The sequence below is a fragment of the Gymnoscopelus microlampas genome, assembly GCF_963454915.1.
Source record: "Gymnoscopelus microlampas genome assembly, chromosome: 1".
Classification (NCBI taxonomy): Eukaryota; Metazoa; Chordata; class Actinopteri; order Myctophiformes; family Myctophidae; genus Gymnoscopelus; species Gymnoscopelus microlampas.
The window spans coordinates 35,516,392-35,536,426 of NC_139962.1; the positions used below are offsets into that span (position 1 = coordinate 35,516,392).

Consider the following 20,035-nt stretch of genomic DNA (forward strand, 5'->3'; position numbering starts at 1 on the left):
TACCGTCATGGGATGTGCATTGAACAGGGCAGGGACTTCCCAGCACACACACTTTGTGTATTCTTTTACTATCCAAAATGTTACCAAGTTTGTTTGTTTTTTGTGGTAGTGGTTCTCAAACTTTTTTGGTTTCTTCAGTACCCCCTTTCCCTGTCCAATGTGAACACAGCTTAAGGTCTATCCACCTGTTTCCTAGGCTTTTCACTGTGTTCCACTTCCTGTCTTTTGATCCAATGAAATCCAATGAAACCGGTCAGATGACTAATGATATCCAATGAAATCCGACAGGAAGTGGAAAACACAAGCCTAGGAAGCGACATTACAAAGTCTAAACCAGTTGTGCTATAAACACGCCCCCTTCTGTGGCCAACGCGGAAGTGCCTTTTTCAAACAACCGCGGACTATTTCTTTTCGCCGATAAAGTATAGTTTTGGACCATGACGGAGGCGCGCCGACTCAGCAGACCTTGAGGCCGAGGAGACGCGCCCGAGCGCCTCCAGGCGCGAGTGCCCGCGTCGACCGGCCAATGGTCTGCTAGTCGACTCAGCGCCGTTCGAGTTGTGTACCGATAGGGACAGAATAGTAAATAATGTTTTGGTGAGAGCGTTTGCCCCAACTGTCACTCAAAGTGGCTACTGGCCAATCACAGCGCGTCCTTGCACAAGCGTATTGGCCAATCATGCACAACTGGTTTAGACTATGGAGTCACGCGCCTAGGAAACAGGTGGATAGGGAATAGGGATAGATGTGTCACTGCCATAGCCACGCCCCTTTTCAGGGGCATGCTCTGATTGTAAGCCTGTGCTATTGACCTAAGTTAGCTTATTTCTTTTGACAGTACGACTATACGTATTTCCAACAACCAGAAAATATTCAGAGCATTTCCATACTGAAGTTGATAATTTTGTTGAGTATTTGTCGTTGTACAGGGTTAGGGTTAGGGTTATCCGACCTCCTGCCGTCACGTCAGATTTCTTCCGCATTCCGTGCGTCTTGTTGACATATGTTCCTCCGGACATCTGTTCCTCCTCCGGCGGTGACGTGTTGCCGGTCTGATGTAATGCAATGTTGATTGTTTGGTCGATTAGTCATTTGGTTGGCTGTGGGCCCTGGGGATGGTGTTGCTCTGCCAGTGGCCCTGACCCTTGACCCCTGTGGGCGTTCTAATAGTGTTGCTTTGCCCAAGCCCTTTGCCTCATTGGTCATTGTTGGACATGTTATTCATTGCCAACGGGGAAGTGTGACCTTATTATGCAAAATAATTGCTATATAGGCAGTTTTTGTCATTTTGTTTTTAGTTTAGTTTTATTATAATACTTTTCACTCGGGGAAACTTTTTGAACTCTGGCTTGTTTACGGCAGCATTGTAGCCATCAGTTGCAGTTATTCCCAGGGGTATCCTCACAGATTCACTTCTCTAACCTTTTGCCACTTATACATTTATGTGTATATATTGTGTTTTCCCTTTCAGACTGAAATGGTGCTGAATCTACAGGCACAAATCATTACACCAGACATGCATTATGAACAGAAATAATGCACGAGGTTGCAAACTGTAAATCTATAAGTTACGCTGATTCATTACAGGCCTCAGTAAAAAGTGATAGCAGACAATTTATATGCAAGTGTCATTAATACAACTGAATATGCTGAATATGGCTTTTGGTTAATATTTTATACAAATTGTAATTTACTTTGTAACCTTTTTGCAAGTACAACTTGTCAGAAGGACTTGGGTAGAAGGGACGTGCCTTGAGTAAAATACAAGCACGTGCAGTAAAATTCTCTGTGTTCATTTTACTCTGAGAGTGTAAAGATTGACCCAAATGGACCCATAACTGAGGATTTTACTGTACTACTCTGGGCACGAAAAAGGTCAGTATCGTTGGGAAAGCCCTGTGTTGCAGGGGTCCTCAAACGTTTTCATGTCAAGGACCCCCCCCCATATTTGGTGTCAGGGTCCCCTATACCGGATTTGTGTTTCAAAAAGATTCAAAATGTTGTACATTTTGGGAAAATGGCAGACCTACAAGTTCACAACGCATTGCATCGCAAGCGTTGCTTGTAGATCGGCTATTTTCAAATAGCCGATGTATTGTGTGTGTGTGTATAGGGTTAAAGTGGATAAACTGATTTAGATGCTATATGAACTAATTTAGCTGGGGACCTCCTGGAACCCCTTGAAGGACCCATAGGGGTCCCCGGACCCCACTTTGAGAACCGCTAGCTGCTCTGTTGCATGGTGGTAATTGTGGCTTCTGCCGTTTGTATAGATGGTAACTTATCATTGGATGCAGTGGGCTGCATTAGTGTGAGGGATGGTGATAACACAAGGCTGTGTGTCTCAATGGCCCTTCATTAGCCACTAATCTACTGATGATCGTTATTAGAAAGGAAAAGAGGGTTTGTAATGTGTGTGTGTGTGTGTGTGTGTGTGTGTGTGTGTGTGTGTGTGTGTGTGTGTGTGTGTGTGTGTGTGATACAACTGCATGTGCAGCAGTGTTTTATTTGTGTGTAATTGCATATTCATTTGTGTGTGTGTGTGTGTGTGTGTGTGTGTGTGTGACACAACTGCATGTGCAGCAGTGTTTTATTTGTGTGTGCTTGCATATTCATTTGTGTGTGTGTGTGTGTGTGTGTGTGTGTGTGTGTGTGTGTGTGTGTGTGTGTGTGTGTGTGTGTGTGTGTGTGTGTGTGTGTGTGTGTGTGTGTGTGTGTGTGTGTGTGTGTGTGTGTGTGTGTGTGTGTGTGTGTGTGTGTGTGTGTGTGTGTGTGTGAAATTCATTTTGGCATGCTGCTGTGTATATTAGCCCGGTGATTTATTATCTGGGAAATGCTGTCCCCTGTTCCCTAAAGCTCCATTGTCCTTTTGCCAATTAATTCTGAATATGCTACGACCACAGGGAAGGAGAGAGGGTGGGAGGATTAAAGGAGGGCAAAATGGAGAGAAGAAGAAGTAGAAGAAGAACCAATAAACTCACAGGTCAAATGCACGTTCATTATACTGTATACATGGCAATTCCTCCCTTGTTTTTGTTTTTCCTCCTCCTGTGCCTTTGCTGCCTCCACTCTCTAATTCCATTGATTTATGCAATTGTTGCCTATTTATTTATTTAATAGTCGAGGAATTCAAATATCTCGGGACCTGAACTGCTTAAACGGAACAGGACCTGAAGGTCTTTCTGGAATGCCTTGCATGAGGGGAGAGTGAAAATCAGATATGGGAGAAGACCTCAAGAGGCGGCTGTTCGTAGCTACTGTTACAGCTACTTCAAATACCAGGGGGTGAATATTGAGAAGGACCTGACTTGGGACTGCCATGTCACTGCAGTCATCAAAAAGGCCCAACTTCACATGTATGGAGTCAGGCGCCTGAAGAAATTCGGCCTGAGACCCAACATCATCAGGGACTTCTACAGAAGCACAATAGAGAGCCTGCTGACAAGCGGCTTCACATCCTGGTACGGCAGCTGTAAGGGACAGAGGCCGTAAGGCGCTGAGGAGAGTCGATCGCACTCTGCAGACAACATCATCGGGTGTGAGCTGCCTAGTCTGGAGGACCTCTACACCCAGTGCTGACTCAATAAATCCCTGAGGTTCATTGAAGACCCCACCCACCCCCACAAAAGACCTTTCTCCCCTCTAGAGTCCAAAAGGGTGAAGGGATACAAGACCCCCTTACCGCACACTAGCAGGCTGAGGAACAGTTTTTTCCCCACAGGCCATCAGACTGTTAAATAACAGTAAAAAGTGACTGTGCAATAACCCTCTGTACTTTGCACAATTCACTTTCATTGACTGATATTCTTGCCCTGTTTTTATTGTTTAAAAACGTATTATGTATTTAGCCTGTAAAGGAAATGAACATATGAAATGAAATGTAAAAGCAAAAAGAAATACATGTAGGCCAGGGGCCCACTGTTCCGGTTACCCCAGCCAGTAGTGATGCGCGGGCCGACCCGTTGCCTGCAGGTCCCGCGGGTTGAACCGCGGGATGGGCGGACGGGGCTAGATTTTAGATGCAATTATCACTGGGCGGGCGGAGCGGGGTCAAAAGTTCTAGTATTTCTATATATATATATCTCGCCAAACCTGGCCACAGCATAGTCATAATATATCCCCACACACACACACACACACACACACACACACACACACACACACACACACACACACACACACACACACACACACACACACACACACACACACAAATCATACATTATAGGAACAAAGCTGGGGGGGCTGGTCTGTGTTATTTCACACACACAGCGAGAAAGACACTGCGTGCAGCAAAGGTTTTTTGCGTGGTCCCATGGACAGACCGTGGTAGAAGCTGAAGTTGTGTCCGTGACGTTATGTGTCCATGTCCAGCATGTGTTTGCACATTAGCACATTTATTTGAAAGTCCTTCCGCGTCCGGCCGTGTTGTCGTTGTGTTGCTGTTAGGGAACAACATTGTGTCTGTCTGTGTCCAGTGACTGCGAGTACTTCTGTATTTATGCAAGTAAGATCGAAGGGGAGGGGCCGTTGGAAGCATGAGGAAAAACAACAGATCTTCAAGCTAACAATGTGTCAAGTCGCGACGCGTTGTTAGCTTGTAGATCTGTTCTCCAAAATGGTGACGTAAACTTCCGGCGCTAGGGCCACCTAGTGGCCAAAACACTTGAGCAATAATAGAGTTTTATACAAACTTGACATCGTCAAGTACAGTAACAGTGCAGAAAGCAGCTCATGTTATAGCCAGAATACTGAGCAATATTTGTGCAAAGTGTGGAGTTATTTGGAGCACGCGTCTGCTGTGAGACCCTCCCCAATGCTGACTCCGAACTCCATGGGTGTCCTCCTTAATTCTGGTAGAAAGATGTAATAATGATATAAGCGGTGCTATACTGTACTTTTTGACTATAACTGTCGGGTCTATCATCTATCATCCTCCCATTCATCCCTCTGTCTCCATCTAATTATTTTGCTCTATTAGCTTTTCATCATCACTTTAAAATCTGCAGAATGTTCACAGCAGTCAGAATTTATACCAGCAATGCCATTAGATATTTACACTACTTTCACACAGCCATTTACAAAAACAACACTTTCTATTAGAAAAGTGTGATGTTTAGAATTCATCATCTGGCCTTTTTACTTGTGCAAATACTGAGCAATTACACAGTTTATCATAATCATCATAAAACATCCAAATCAGTGCCATTCTTTTATAGACCCCTTAACAGACGACGTCACACTGATAAGAACCAGTATGCGTGAAACCAGTATGCACTATGCACGCAATGAAACCCATTCTGTCAGGTCTCGCTAGGACGCGCCTCACTAGCCAACACACAAGAGGGGGTTGGGGTTTGCTGAAACCAGCGCACCCCAAAACAACAGGTTGAGAATTGATTGCGTGAAACAATCACCTGTGCATCCAGTCTCAATGTTGGTAAACAAATAATTTGTCTATACTGTAGCAACAGGTGGCCAGAGTGAAAAACTTCTTTGCACCAAAATGACCCCCATGATCCACTGTGAAAAGGGTTAGGGTTAGGGTCAATTGGGGTTAGGGTCGATTGATCGGCCTGGTGGCCGGTTGTGAGAGAGAGATATGAGAGTATGTGTGTGCGCTCGTACGTGCGTGCGTGCGTGCGTGCGTGGTACATATCCATGTGTGGATATGTCTGGGTGATTGTGAATGTACAAGAGAGAGAGAGAGACAGAGAGACTGTGTGGGTGCGTGCGTGTGTGTAAATTGGCTAGCTGTCTCAGAGGAATGGAGCGCATGGCTGCCTCTTACATTGCCCAGGTGATCAGTTCCCTATCTCACACACACATACTGTACACACCCACTCACCACGCATGCACACACACACACACACACACACACACACACACACACACACACACACACACACACACACACACACACACACACACACACACACACACACACACACACACACACAGCAACTGTTGCTGTTTGAAGGAGGGAGCCAATAAAGGAAGCAGACAGAGGATCAGACAGATGGAAGAAAGCAAAAGGCTGTGGACTGTAGGGACAGAGAGTGCTCAGGTGTAGTTAGGAGAAAAGTGGCCTGGCTAATGCATCTTTAGACCGCATCCAGAGACCAGGAAGACTTCTTTGATCTTGTCAGTATTACACAGATAATAAAGGGCCTCTGCAAGCGCAGCGGGTGGCTATTGCCATCTCGAATCTAACAAATCACAATCTGTTGTATCGCTGCATGAACCACAGTGTCACACATCATTCATCTTTTACTGTAACCCTCAAAAGGCTCATTTATACGTTGTTGCGGTCACACGGCCATGTCATACCACTAAAATTGCGCATTTTCAACTGAAAAAGTGCAGATATGTGACGTGCTGCAGACACTTCTCAGCTAAAGCTAACATTTCAACCTCGTTGAAAGCATTGTTTGTGTCATTTTAAGATTTCTTTGGCTATTCAAAAATAGCGGAATAGCTAAATAGATCTGCTATTTTTGAAAAATCGTGAACATTTTTGCAAATCTTGGAATGTATATATATTTTTAAGCGAACATTTGTAAAATGTAGTTCCAGTGACCCAAAGCAAAGTGAAGCAAAGATTTGAGTTACAAATGTCTGCTTAAAATAAAAAAACGAATATTTTCACAACTGTTGCCCCACTATGAGCTTGTATATCTGCTATTTTTGAGTAGCCAAATAAATCTAAAATGACACATATGCGTTCCCGGATTGAATGGGTTAACACACACAAATGATTAAAGACGGGGTGCCTTGATTTTCAGTGATCCCCCCCCCCCCTGAAACATAATCATCAGGTATTATGGTTATACTAGTAGGAAGATTTTTTTCAAAAAAGTGTACAGAAATGGTTAAAATAATGTTTTTATGTGGATACGCCTCCAGTTCGTTAAGTATACCTGGTTCTCACCTTAGCAGCGGCGGACTGGCCATTTTGCGTACCGGACAAATGCCCGCTGGGCCAGTGGGCCACTGGGGGGGGGGGGCGTTCCGGACCAAAATGCCAGGGCTGAATTTTGGTCCCAGTCCGGCCCTGCTTAGCACCTCCTCCACCACCTTAGCACCACCCACCTGTCCTAGTCCCTCCTCCTCATGCCCACACCTGTTGTGTTATGATAATGAGGGGGAGGGTGTGTTTTTACTATGTCACTAAAGCGCTGTTTTTCTATTGGCACGTTTGACCCTCCTCAAGGTTTCAGCCTCCAGGTAGAAACTCAAAATAGTCAGAGAAGACATAAAACACCATAAAAACACCACCAGGGGGCTTAATGAAGTTCTATCATCCTCATAGACACATGAAAAACAGAAAAAGTGCAAAACCATGTTACCACCTCTTTAAGACTATAGGACTTGTTTGTGTTCCTGGTATCTCTAGTGGGGACACACTGTAGCTAATTGATTGGCAGCTGAGGGATGTGGTGCAATCAAATGTGAGAGCCAATTAAATCAGTTGAGTGTGAATATTGAAAACTGAATGGAGCCTACTCAGACCCTACAATGGGAACTGTTCCATTGGGATATTATGTTTTTAGGTGACTGGGGTGTTTATAATTAAAGTGTAATTATGGAATTGCTTTCCATTGTTTTTCAATAGAGTGTGCTTGTGTGGGTTTGGGTTTTGTTGTCGAGGTAATTAACAGGTGCACAGGACTACTATCCACTGTAAATTTGAAAAAAGGTTGTGGCATTATTGAGAAAGGAAATAAACTCCTGGAGAGGTCTAATTCATAAAAACAAAAACATATCGTCAATATACTGCATAGTTTAACCACTTAAACCCCAGCATCTGTATCGTGGGGAAAGCTTTCGCTGAAAATAGCAGATCGACAAGCTTACAACGCGTTGCGTGAGTTTATCGATTGGCTATTTTCTCTGGAAGCTTTACCTACAACTACAATAGCAGAAAACTGAAAATAAACTAGCATAGAGCCCTGGGGGACTCCACTCATCCATATGGGGTTTTAAGTTGTTAATGTTAGAAAAGAAAGGTTTTTATTCGCTGAACACTCAATTATTCTCCCATAGTCTCCAACAACAATATTGGTATATCTTGGAGCAACAGAGGTGCCCACAGCTGTGCCAAGAGTCTGAATACAGAATTGTTTTTCATGAATAAAACAGTTCTGGTATTACACCCAGTTCAATAGTTCACAAACAAAAGGCTTTGGGGATCTCTGAGCTGTGTCTGAATGAGCTATATACTATTCAACCAGGAGGACTTAACAATAACTTAACCCATTCAATCCGGGAACACTGTGTCATTTACATTTTTTGCTATAGCTATTATTTTATACTTTGGCTATTCAGAAATAGCAGATCTCCAAGCTTGTAGTGCGGCACTTTGTGCCGTCTTACGAGCTTGTAGATCTGCTACAAGCTTGTAGCACGGCACTGAGTGCCGTCTTACGAGCTTGTAGATCTGCTATTCTTTTTTAAATCATGAAAATTTGTGCAAATCTTTGACTCTACGTATATATTATTCAAAGCGAACATTTGTAACTCAAGTCTTTGCTTCTGGGGGGGTCCCTGGAACAAAATAATTTGAGGTTGTCGACTAAATACATATGATTTTGGGTGGTCCTTGACATGAAAAAGTTTGAGAAGCACTGATATTATAGCAACATACGTTTTTTTTTTTTCGAAAACTGTTAGGATTTAGAAGACATTTGTAGATGCGTTCCCGGATTGAATGGGTTAAATACCATTCTTATAAATGGGAGTAACGTGCCTCAAACTGTTTACTTGTTTATACGTTGTTATTTATTTCTTCATAACTTGTTAATCCAGTGTTTTATAGGCACTTACGTACAATAGACATCTACTGAGTAGTTGTAGTGGATATGTGTAATATGGTTCCTTGATGATACTGGAGTTTTTTTTTCCTGTCACTGTTATATGCTGATATGACTATCTTTTCTGTGGAGGATGTTGTATTTTACTTGTGAAGTGTCTGTGTCACTATTCATACGGATATCACGTTGCATTGGTAAATGCATTCTGAACCTATAAGTGCCTCCCCCAGATGGGGATGATTGTTTGCAATATAAAAAGAGGCGTGTATCATCAGATTTTTACTGTGCTCTGATTAAGGCTCCTGCCGAAGCGTGTTAGTCTGATGTAGCAGTCATAAAATGAAATAGAAAATTGTTTGCTTCTGAGCCAATAGTCTTTGAAGCGCTTATATTTCCATCCCGTGTGTGTGTGTGTGTGTGTGTGTGTGTGTGTTTTTTGTATATATTTGGTGTGGAACACATTTTTTTTCTCCCTTTTTTCTAAACCGGATGACACAGGCCAGTTTGGAACGAATACCAGGCTTTCCTCCGCAGGGAAAAGGCTGGTGACGCGAGGTTACTTCAGGCCCATAATAAACCAGAACCCGGGACCAATTCTAAGCTGTGTCCTGCTCTCCTCCTACAGGACCAGACTGGTACTTGGTGAGAGTGTCTCTAACGGTGACGGATGTGAATGACAACGTACCAGAATGGAGCATGATTCCTTCACCCTACCTGGCTGTTGTCTCACCCGACGCGTCTCCCGGCTCCCTGGTCTACAAGCTCTACGCTATAGACGGGGATGAGGGAAACAACGGGGAGGTGGAGTACTTCCTGTCTGATGGTAAGTCGTTCTCTTTTCTACTGGTTTAACCCATTCAATCCAGGAAACGCATCTCTGTCATTTTAGATGTATTTGGCTATGAACTTGTATTCGATCTACAAGCTCATAGTGCGGCACCGAGCGAACTTTTGTAAAATATTTTGTTCTAGGGACCCTGGATTTGAATTACAAATGTTCGCTTTAAAAATATATCTATTAAAAGATTTGCACATATTTTCACGATTTTTCAAAAATAGCACATCTACAAGCTCATATCACGGCACTCTGTGCCTATGAGCTTGTATATCTGCTATTTTTGTATAGCCAAAGAAATCTAAAATGACAGAGATGCGTTCCCGGTCTTAACTCATATACTGCCTAGAACGACTAAAACGACTTCTGTCCATAAGCCATGCCTGCCAAGAACGACTAAAACGACTTTTTAAAAAAAATAAAAAATAAAAAATATATATATTTTTTTTTTTTTTTTTTTTAGATTGTTTTTGTTTTTTTTTGACCCAAAGACCAAGGAGATATGATTTTTCGAAGATATAGACTCCCATCCACTTCTTTGTTAACTTAAAACTTAAAAATTCTGTATCTCGGCTCCTGAGTACTTTTTTTTTTTCAATGAAAAATATGGCAGTGTTCAAACGCGGCCAGAAATAATTCTGGCAGTGAATGAGTTAATGGCTAAGTGTCCAGACTTGACTCTCAGTAAAATCTCACTTTCACACAGATTGTGTGTGGCCTTCATTGTGCAAAAAATAATAATTCCAGTTGTCCCTCATGCCATGTGTGCAAACAAATAGTTTGTGTGCATGTACTTATTTTTCACTGTCATGTAATTCTTTTCTCCGCTGTGCAAAATAATTGGTTTCTCTATTGCGGGCATCATGTAATGATTTCTGCTGCCTAGTTTTGAATCTGTAAACAGTCAGGTGTAAAGAAAATCCCCTCAAGGACATGACAAGGAATGAGATCATGATGAAAACTATTTTAAACCCTACATTATCATATAGAGTAAACTTTAGGAGATATCCATAACTTTTAATTAATGTTACAACTCCAATCTGCTGGGCTTTTGCAGCTAAATTTTATTCACTGCACCAAGCAGCCACGGTTGATTCTTTTGTACAATACATGGCTGGGATGGGAAATGTTTGGAAGGACACAACATAGACAAGGCAAAGTCAAATTTGAGGGTGATACCTGCATGGAATATAGGCTGTTAGAAGTATTTGTTTATGTGGTTTTGTATTATACTGTGCCATTTGGGTTTGTTCTCCCTGGGGGTTGTGCATTAATATGCATGTGCAGTATTGTGAGGTGCAAGAAGAAAGAGCCCTTAACTTACCCTTTTATCTCATCTCACACCACCCTTGACTCTGTTTAGAGAAACAACGCAAGCAGAGGCTGCTTTGCATTCCACGGTTCTTAGCATTAATTTGAAAGTCGTCCTCTACACAGGGCTGGGAATTGCAGTCAGAAACGATACAAGTCAATTTGCCTGACACAGAAACATACTAGATACCATCAAAGTCTAATTCTCAACATATGCAGCAAGGCAATTTATTTATTTCAATAGCCTGCTATTCTTGTCATTTCAGTGGTTCAGAAATAGCCACTTTGACAATCTAATTTATTAACTGTCGACACCAATTCCCCCAAATTGCTCTCCTCTTTCGGGTATTTGTACTGATCTGATGTTTTTGTTTGTGAAAAAACAAAACAAAAGAAAATAGCACCTGTCCTCCTGTCTGGCACAACATTAACAGCATAAGCTATTTATACCTGTGGTGAACGACTCTTTACCCCTGTCTCTTTGTTTTTTTTTCTGCTTTTGCACAGGCGGGGATGGCCGTTTCGAGGTGGACAGGAAGAGCGGGCAGGTGAGGACGACGGGGCTTCCCCTGCAGCAGGACAGGGAGTACCTGCTAACGGTGGTGGCGGCCGACAGGCTGGGCAGCCGCAGCGCACCCGCCGTCCTTTCTGTGGTAGCGGGAGCTCGGGCTCCGCAGTTCACCAACGCATCTTTCACCATTGCCTTACCAGAGAACACACCCGAGGGACAGCCGTGAGTGCACACACACACACATATTCACACTCAAGCAACACACATATTTAAGCACACATTTGCACACACACACAAATTGCATCAGAGGAGATATGCTCAGTCCCATGTACGTATGCTATTTCCCCTATATGGCTATAGAAATATATACAGTACATGGCGATACAGCATACAGTCATACATTATGCACTCAATCAGATGAACACACCCTCACATGCTACACATTCTCTTTGTCACACAGACAAGACGAGATCCTTTTGCAGGAGAGTTAACTTATCTTAAATTACTTAAACATTCTAAGAGATGAATACGTTTCAGTCATTGTAATACAATATATTCACACAGTCTCTTTGCCAGCGAAGCATTTCACAGATTTCCTTTAAATAGATTTCCACAAGCTTTCCAGACATTATTCATTCGACCTTGACTCTTCACTGATGCATTATACAGTAATCATTTAAGCAATATTTTCAAGTATTTGCACATGCGTGCACGCACATGCAGATTCAAGCGTGTGCCCTCAGTTGCTGGGCTTCTGTAAGACTTGAATCAGTGGAGTGTGATGGTCTTAATATGCAGTCTCCAATTCACTTTATATCATGTTATGTACTTAAGTGTGGTATAGTATCTGTTAAAGTGTTTTTGACACATGGACACGTGTGCCCCCACCCCACACACACACACACACACACACACACACACACACACACACACACACACACACACACACACACACACACACACACACACACACACACACACACACACACACACACACACACACACACACACACACACACACATGAACAAGCCAACAAGCAAACCCTGGCTGCTGAAGCTAATGTGGAACTATATTGACCCATATCCTTGGATTTGACTCTCTCATTATCTTTCTTCCAGCCTCTTTACTTTGACAGAGAGATTCAGAAAACTGGTCAAGTGAATATTCTGTTCAGTTGTGTCCATTTGCAGGCAGATAAACAAACCCCAGTCTCCGAATCCTCCGCCCCTAATAGGTCTCGCCCTGCATCAACATTACTTACATTTTTCTACTGATTTCCCACTCGTTATTTTTGTCTCCTATGTCTCTAAACGTCTTCCATAGCTCTGTGGAATGCTTCATTTTTGTATTCATGGTTGAGCTGCGTGAACATTAGTAGCAGGTCATGGAGATAACAGGGTTCCATTTTAAGAGGAAGATAGAGTTTGTGAGTTTGGATTTCTACCACTGGGACTCAATGTGAACTGTGGTTCATTCAATGTTTGCCGGTTACTTCGCAGTGTTCCGTGTTCCTTGTTCCAATCCCTGGTGTCTGTGCATCTTTTGTCCTCACAGCTTCCTGGTAACCCCCGCGGTGTCCTTCCAGAAGGAACCAATAAGCTACAGCCTCCTCATAAATCCCAGCAGCCTCTTCTCCATCAACTCTGAGACGGGGGAGATCAGCCTCACACGCTCTATTGACTACGAGAATGACCAGCATCGGTATCTCTTATTGGTTCGTGCCAACGAGGGCCTGGACAGCATGAGCAGTGCAGCAGAGGTATGTGTGTGTGTGTGTGTGTGCATGCGTGCATGATAGTCCCTTTCGGGACCGCAGTTTACATTTTTTTGCATTTGGGACGGAGTAAACTGGGTCCCTTGAACCTCAATGCATTCTCCCGTTCATGCTTGCCACCACTCTCTGGTCTCGAACAAATATAACGTCTATAAAGTGTTGCAGAGAGATTTTCATTAAACATGTTCAATCCATAATTTTTCATTTAGTTTTGTTCTCTTGCGCGCCCCATGTCCCGCGTTCCCCGTCTTGTGATTGGCTAGCTGCACTCTGCCTAGCTTAATCTATTTTAATCTTAAATTGATGTTTTATCAGTCTCATTAAAATGTTTTATAGGTTATAATGGCATTCAAGCCAATTATGTTGCTATACTAGTTCCATATACTAGCCTACACCGTTGTATCCGTAATTACAACATGTTTTCTTGCTTTTTAATCAACTAGACGTCACTGCCCCCTTTCACTATTTCATTTTTAAATCTCTCTTTAAAAAAAGGTTTGTGGCGCTTTCAAAACATACATAATCTAGGGGGCCTTCTCTATGCTACCATTGTTTTGGTGTCCCAACCTGAAGCTTCACCAATCTGATAATTATTAACAAATGAGTTACTAATAATTAATAAACAATGCAGCTTGATGCAATACATGGTAAATGGTGCATTTATATAGTGCCTTTCCATAAAAGCAGGGGTTCTCAAACCTTTTTATGCCACGACCACGTTTTATGGTGCAAATGTTTTGTCAACCCCACACTTTATTTATAGAGCAATTTCAAAGTGGATAATCTTAAATTAAGATCATACATTGTTGGCCTTATTTATAAATATGTATTAGAAAATGAATTTAACCACTTAAATTCCAGCATCGGTATTGTGGGGAAAGCTTTCGCTGAAAATAGCAGATTGACAAGTAGCTCACAACCGTTGTGAGCTTGTCGATCGGTTAATTTTCAGCGAAAGCTTTGCCCACAATAACAGAAGACAGAAAATACACTAGTATTGAGCCCTGAGGGACTCCAGTTACCCATATGGGGTTGAAGTGGTTAAAGCAGTGATTCCTGCTGATTTGTAGGCCTATCTTATCAATGCAATGAAATGAAAGACTTGGTCGTGACTGCGACTCGCTCCTCCATGTGAGCTATAGTTTTCTTGGCGCAGCTCGTTACTGCCTGGTCTGCTCTGCTGAGCTGGAGAATGGGGTTTGATTCCAGCTCGGAGCACTAAATCGCTACAATATCAATAAAAGCAAACGGAAGTGTTTTCTGTGAACACGTTAGTAAACTTAGCCTGTACTTTTATGCTTTATTAACTAATTTTGCTGGGGACCCCCTGGTACCCACCCCCCCCCCCCCCCAAGGACCCTTGGGGTTACCCCACTTTGAGAACCGATGCCATAATCAATCCAGCTCTCGAATTTATCTTTGAGGCTTTGAGGTTTCTTTGAGGTATGTTTTTCTCCATCACGGTCGGGCAGCTGTAGTCTGCTGGTGGAGTTGTCTGTGAGCAGCAGGACCAATATCACGTCGCCAACCGCATTGAACGCAGTTTATTGACTAAAAATGCTGGTTCAGGCTTCAGGGACTTATTTTCTTTTGTTGGCACATACAACAGATACAATTTTACACAGGGACCGCTCCAGTGCAAATTTACCGGTGTTAATGTAACTCAGAGGGGGTACAAATGGAACCAAGTGGACCCCCATAAGCGTCCATTTGTTTCCATGCCTTTTACCCTCTCGGAGTAACAAAAACACCCAAAACAGCAAAAGAGCCACCCGAACGTAATTCCTGCTAAATAACTAGGCTATATGTATATAGCTAGTTAATGAGCAGTAAATCAGTTATTATTATATTTTGTGTGTGTGCTGTTGGAGTTGGATGAAAGGAGTTACGTTGGTTGCGAACCCCCCACCCCCCCTGGTTTCTTTATAAAAAATTAAAGAAATGCCAAGGCACGACCCCAACGGCACCTCCCCACAACCCATATAGTTTGAGAACTGCTGCTCTAAAGCACTTTACAATACATGAAAGCTCTATTATGTAAAAGAAAAAAGGTTGTGCGTGAATACATCTTCTTTTGTCCAATCTTTATGGTAAGAGTATGTTAATACAGTATAACTACAACCTTTGACACGATCCTGTTTCTGGTTAGATACAAAATTTGACCTGAAGGGCAAAATTCTATTTCTCCCCAAAGCAAGCAGGTAGTGATATAAATTTCATAACTTGCACAGGAGACCCGGGTTAGAAAAAGGAAAGTTACATAGTGCAGCTTTAATGATGAGAAGATCCTAATGGCAGATTTGTACTCAATTGCGTGCCTCTGTCGCGCACCAAAAAGTAACAGATCCACAAGCCCTCTTTAAATCGTCTATTTTCGGTACACGACACAATGCACAACCAAGTATAACCCAGGCGTAACTTTGCTGTGCGTACAGAATATATACTGTATGTTTTGTTTGTGGAGGTTGTGGGGTGGCAGGAGGCAGAAAGATCACAGCAACGCCCTCAATATAGGCATCCTTTTGGAGACACTGCGCTGGGATTCAACAGGAGAGAGAGAGAGAGAGAGAGAGAGAGAGAGAGGAGAGAGAGAGGAGAGAGAGAGAGAGAGAGAGAGAGAGAGAGAGAGAGAGAGAGAGAGAGAGAGAGAGAGAGAGAGAGTGAGAGTGAGAGTGAGAGTGAGAGAGAGAGAGAGAGACTTCAGGCCCTGCAGGCATTGTTGCCAGGCAGCCAAAGAGCATTTTGCCTAGTTACCACTGCCACCACCAAAATCTACCAGTCTCTCCCTGGCCTCGGGCTAGACACATCCTCCTGGACAATCTGTCATCTACCGCTCTCCCCTGGCGACAGGCAACACTCCAGATCATAGAACAGGGCGATGAGAAAAAAAACTACATGGACATGGTGAGGTAGACATGTGGAGCAGGGCAGCTGGATGTGGCTGTGAGGGGCACAGCATTAATGAAGCCATGAGAGCTGCAGAAATAAGGATATGCAGTTAAAGGTTTGAGAACCATTGCTCTAGACCTCAGGCAGAACTTTCACTTTCACCTCTGACCCATAGAGTTCCCTCAAACACTGAGTGCCCACCAGCTCCCGCATGTAATGTCTTCATGCCCTCCAATTGAATGTATGACTCTGCACTTTAGCTACAAGACCACCAGAACATACTCTATGGTGGTGATCACACCGACATGTCGCTACAGGTGCGGATGCTTCAGAAACGTCTTGGCAAAACAGTGTGTTGCCACTTGTGGAAAGGGCCTTTGTAACTGGTTGATCAAATGATGGATCAACTAGAAAAAGTGCTCCTCGGAGCACAGGTCTCCGCCAGGTCAGGTACGTTATTCTGGCCTCCTGGTGGCGCTATAATAGGCCAATGTGAAAAGGGTGCCATTTGTTCAAGGGCTTTTCACTGCAATCGGACACTGCATTCATGATTTGAGGCATTTTGTTCCAAAAATGTGTTTTGCAAAATTAGACCTGCTGGTGGCGCTATAACAGGCCAATCTGAAAAGTTTTGGCCAGAGGTTCCGCACAGTTTCGCAGCGGCCGGGCCAACGGTGCCAGAGATTAGCTGCTAACGGACGACAGGACGGACACACGGACAGACGGACGGACGGACACACTGACGGACAGGGGGTAAAACATACTCTCTCACCATGCCCTTCGGCCTGGCGGAGACAATTATCAGAAAAAATGATTCAAGTACTGTAGACGTCGAATCTTGAGTCTAATATCAAACTTTCACCTGCATTTGCCATTGTGTCCCTGTTTCTGCCACATCTGGTATCAAAACAGGAAGGAGTGGTTCGACTCCGTGCCTTACACTGAAAGGTTGAAAATATTTCAACTTTATGTGCGTCTACAAAACAGCTAGAAAAACGCACCGCATGGCACTAGAGGGGAGTGCAGGTCAGGCGGTGCCCACAATGTTTTTGCTGGTGACGCGTTTCCAGCAACCCTTTTCTGTGTGATCATCCCCTAAGATTGCACTTAATGGCCCTCATTTATCAATGGAGCCGAAAAAACGGCTTATATTTTTCCTTAAATTTGGCTGTACACCAACGTCCAAGTCACATTTATGAAGCGATTGATGTGATGTACAGTGTACTTTATTTAGTAAGACATGAGAACAGTACATGACAGTACATGACAGTACATAACAGTACAATCCTATACAGCCAATCCTAGCGTACATTAGGTCGGAGCTTTGATAAATCTCATGTCTGAAAACGAGCGTCATTTAAATAACACAGCCTTAAATATTCTCGAAACGTCCCGATTTTACGACATGAAGAACCAGAATACGACCAAACAAATCATGAAAAGCCAATAAGAAAGAGTTTCCCCCGCTCGCCTCGCCACACACGCACACGCCTCTCTCTCTCTCTCTCACACACACACACACACACACACACACACACACACACACACACACACACACACACACACACACACACACACACACACACACGCCCAACTGTGTCTTTCATGTAATCCGTTACGGTACAATCTTTGTCACGTAGGCTTGTAGCCTACATGAATGACATATTATGACACAAATCACATCGCCATGAATGGAATACGTTTGTATATTTATTAGGGTTGTCCGATATTGGCTTTTTTACCGATAACCGATATACCGATATTGTCTAACTCTTAATTACCGATACCGATATCAACCGATACCGATATATGCGGGGATTATTGTGATTAGGGTAAGCTCAAATTTCATATCACACACACCATATACAGTAAGAACTCCTGTAACTTATTTATAAAGCAAAAAAATATATATATATAATATCGGGAGGCCGATAATATCGGACATCCCTAATATTTATTTATTAAGTTTGTAGACCTCACTGTCCATGAAAAGATGGTCAAAATGCTCTCGCAAAAGCGCTCGTATATTTTGAAAATAGCAGATCTACAAGCTCACAACGCGCCGTGATACGACACTTGTGAGCTTGTAGATCTGCTATTTTCAATGCAGCCAGGTCTGCAATCTTATCTGAAGACTGTTAAAGCAGTTTGTTTAAATTACTTTATAAAATGTCATCTTTTCACAGGGATTATTTATGTAGTGTGATATACATTTTGGAGTGAATATATGTGTCCAGATGCCTGTCAGACGGTGAGACAATGCTGCTCCGGAGGTCTACAATGGAACAAACCGGTGCAGCCAACGTCTACAACTGCTCTCGACCTGTCGTGAGATCGGAGCGTGCGGTACGCTAAAGGCAACGTCAGGATATATTGATAAATGCCTAAAGTTGCGGTGATCTCGCCGTACGCCCATTATTTGGTCTGCACCGCGTTGATAAATGAGGGCCAATGACTCTGTCATATACAGTCATTCACTCTAAACTAACATTTTAACTCACTATATGGTTCAAGAACTAAATGGATAGGATTGTGATGTGGAATAGGATACACAGGCAAGTTAATGTATCCATTTGTACTCATTTGTACACTCGACACTTAGGATTTTACTGTGTACCAGGCCAGCAGGGAATCAGTGCGAGCAATCCCTCGCCTCCCTACTTGCTGTTCAGAGCGTGAACTGCTCCCGCAGACGGAGGATGCTGGAGTTGAACTTCAATTTGCTCATGCTTTGCGTTTGCTGCCTTCCAGACAGAATTACAATATTATTCACCAGCTCATTCTGAATAGGGGGAGAAGATAAAGGAAGGCTTCATAGCTACCAGGTCTGTGTATTGCATAATGAGTAGTCCATTAGTGGGGCCAGGCAGAATGTGAACTACACATCTAACCACTTAAACCTACATGCTATTTTCCACTCATACGGATGCACTACAAAGAGACTGAGACTGAATAGGATTGCATAGGCTACATTGATGTGTTAAAAGCCCCAAATTCTTCACATTGAACTTGACATTTTGTAGTGCTGCTCACATTTACATCATATTAATGATACGGTAATATAAAGGAACTTTGAAAAAAATGTAAATAATTTTAAATCAAAAAACTATTTCACATGAATGCCCATGATGTGACACTTCTTTGTAGACAGGGGAACAGACTAGCGTTTGTACCTTTTCTTTTCAAATCGGGGAACTCTAAACCAAGCTGTCTGTGAGAAGAAGCTTACATTCAGGATTGAAGAACATGGTCAAGATCAGAGAGCTTTGCCAGATGTCTTCCTATTACCTATTCTAAAGGGCCATTCACACTGAGCACTATAACTGTAACTATAAGAGCATAGTTTTAAAAATCGTTCTAAGTCTAATAGTGGATGGCAGAGTTCACACCGACTATAAAAACAAGACATGACTCAGTCATAATACCAGCTTGCTTCTCTCTCTCTCTCTCTCTCTCTCTCTCTCTCTCTCTCTCTCTCTCTCTCTCTCTCTCTCTCTCTCTCTCTCTCTCTCTCTCTCTCTCTCTCTTCTCTTGCATAATCTGGCAACACTGCCAGGCCAGAAGGGACACTACGCAGCTCGTATGCAGAGGTGTAAAGTAACTAAGTACATTTACTAAAGTACTTTACTACTTTACTTAAATTTTATCCTATATATTACTCTGTGTCACGACGATTTGAACCGACGGCAGACGCGTATAGTAGCCATAGACGCGAGAGGCTGAGTATGGGAAAGTATCCCCATTGGCTTAAAGGACAGCCAATGATTGAAAACATGTCGCGAATATGTCGAACACATGGATGACTAGTAGGTCAGTCTCTTCTTAGACCAGCTTGCAAGCTGGTAAAAAATGCAATGGTGAACGATATAGTTATGGTTATCTATATAGTTATCGTGCCCGG

General features: G+C 43.0%; 1 protein-coding gene across 1 annotated transcript in view; it reads left to right on the plus strand.

Moving 5' to 3' along the window:
* Positions 1–20,035, plus strand: part of LOC311043529 (neural-cadherin) — a gene marked incomplete at both ends in the record, with an annotated part of 322,985 nt that overhangs the window by 75,706 nt on the left and 227,244 nt on the right. Inside the window, 3 exons of the mRNA XM_084054821.1 lie at positions 9,439–9,636; positions 11,467–11,692; positions 13,026–13,230. Coding sequence (XP_083910947.1) covers positions 9,439–9,636; positions 11,467–11,692; positions 13,026–13,230 — 629 coding nt within the window. The remainder of the gene's footprint in view (positions 1–9,438; positions 9,637–11,466; positions 11,693–13,025; positions 13,231–20,035) is intronic.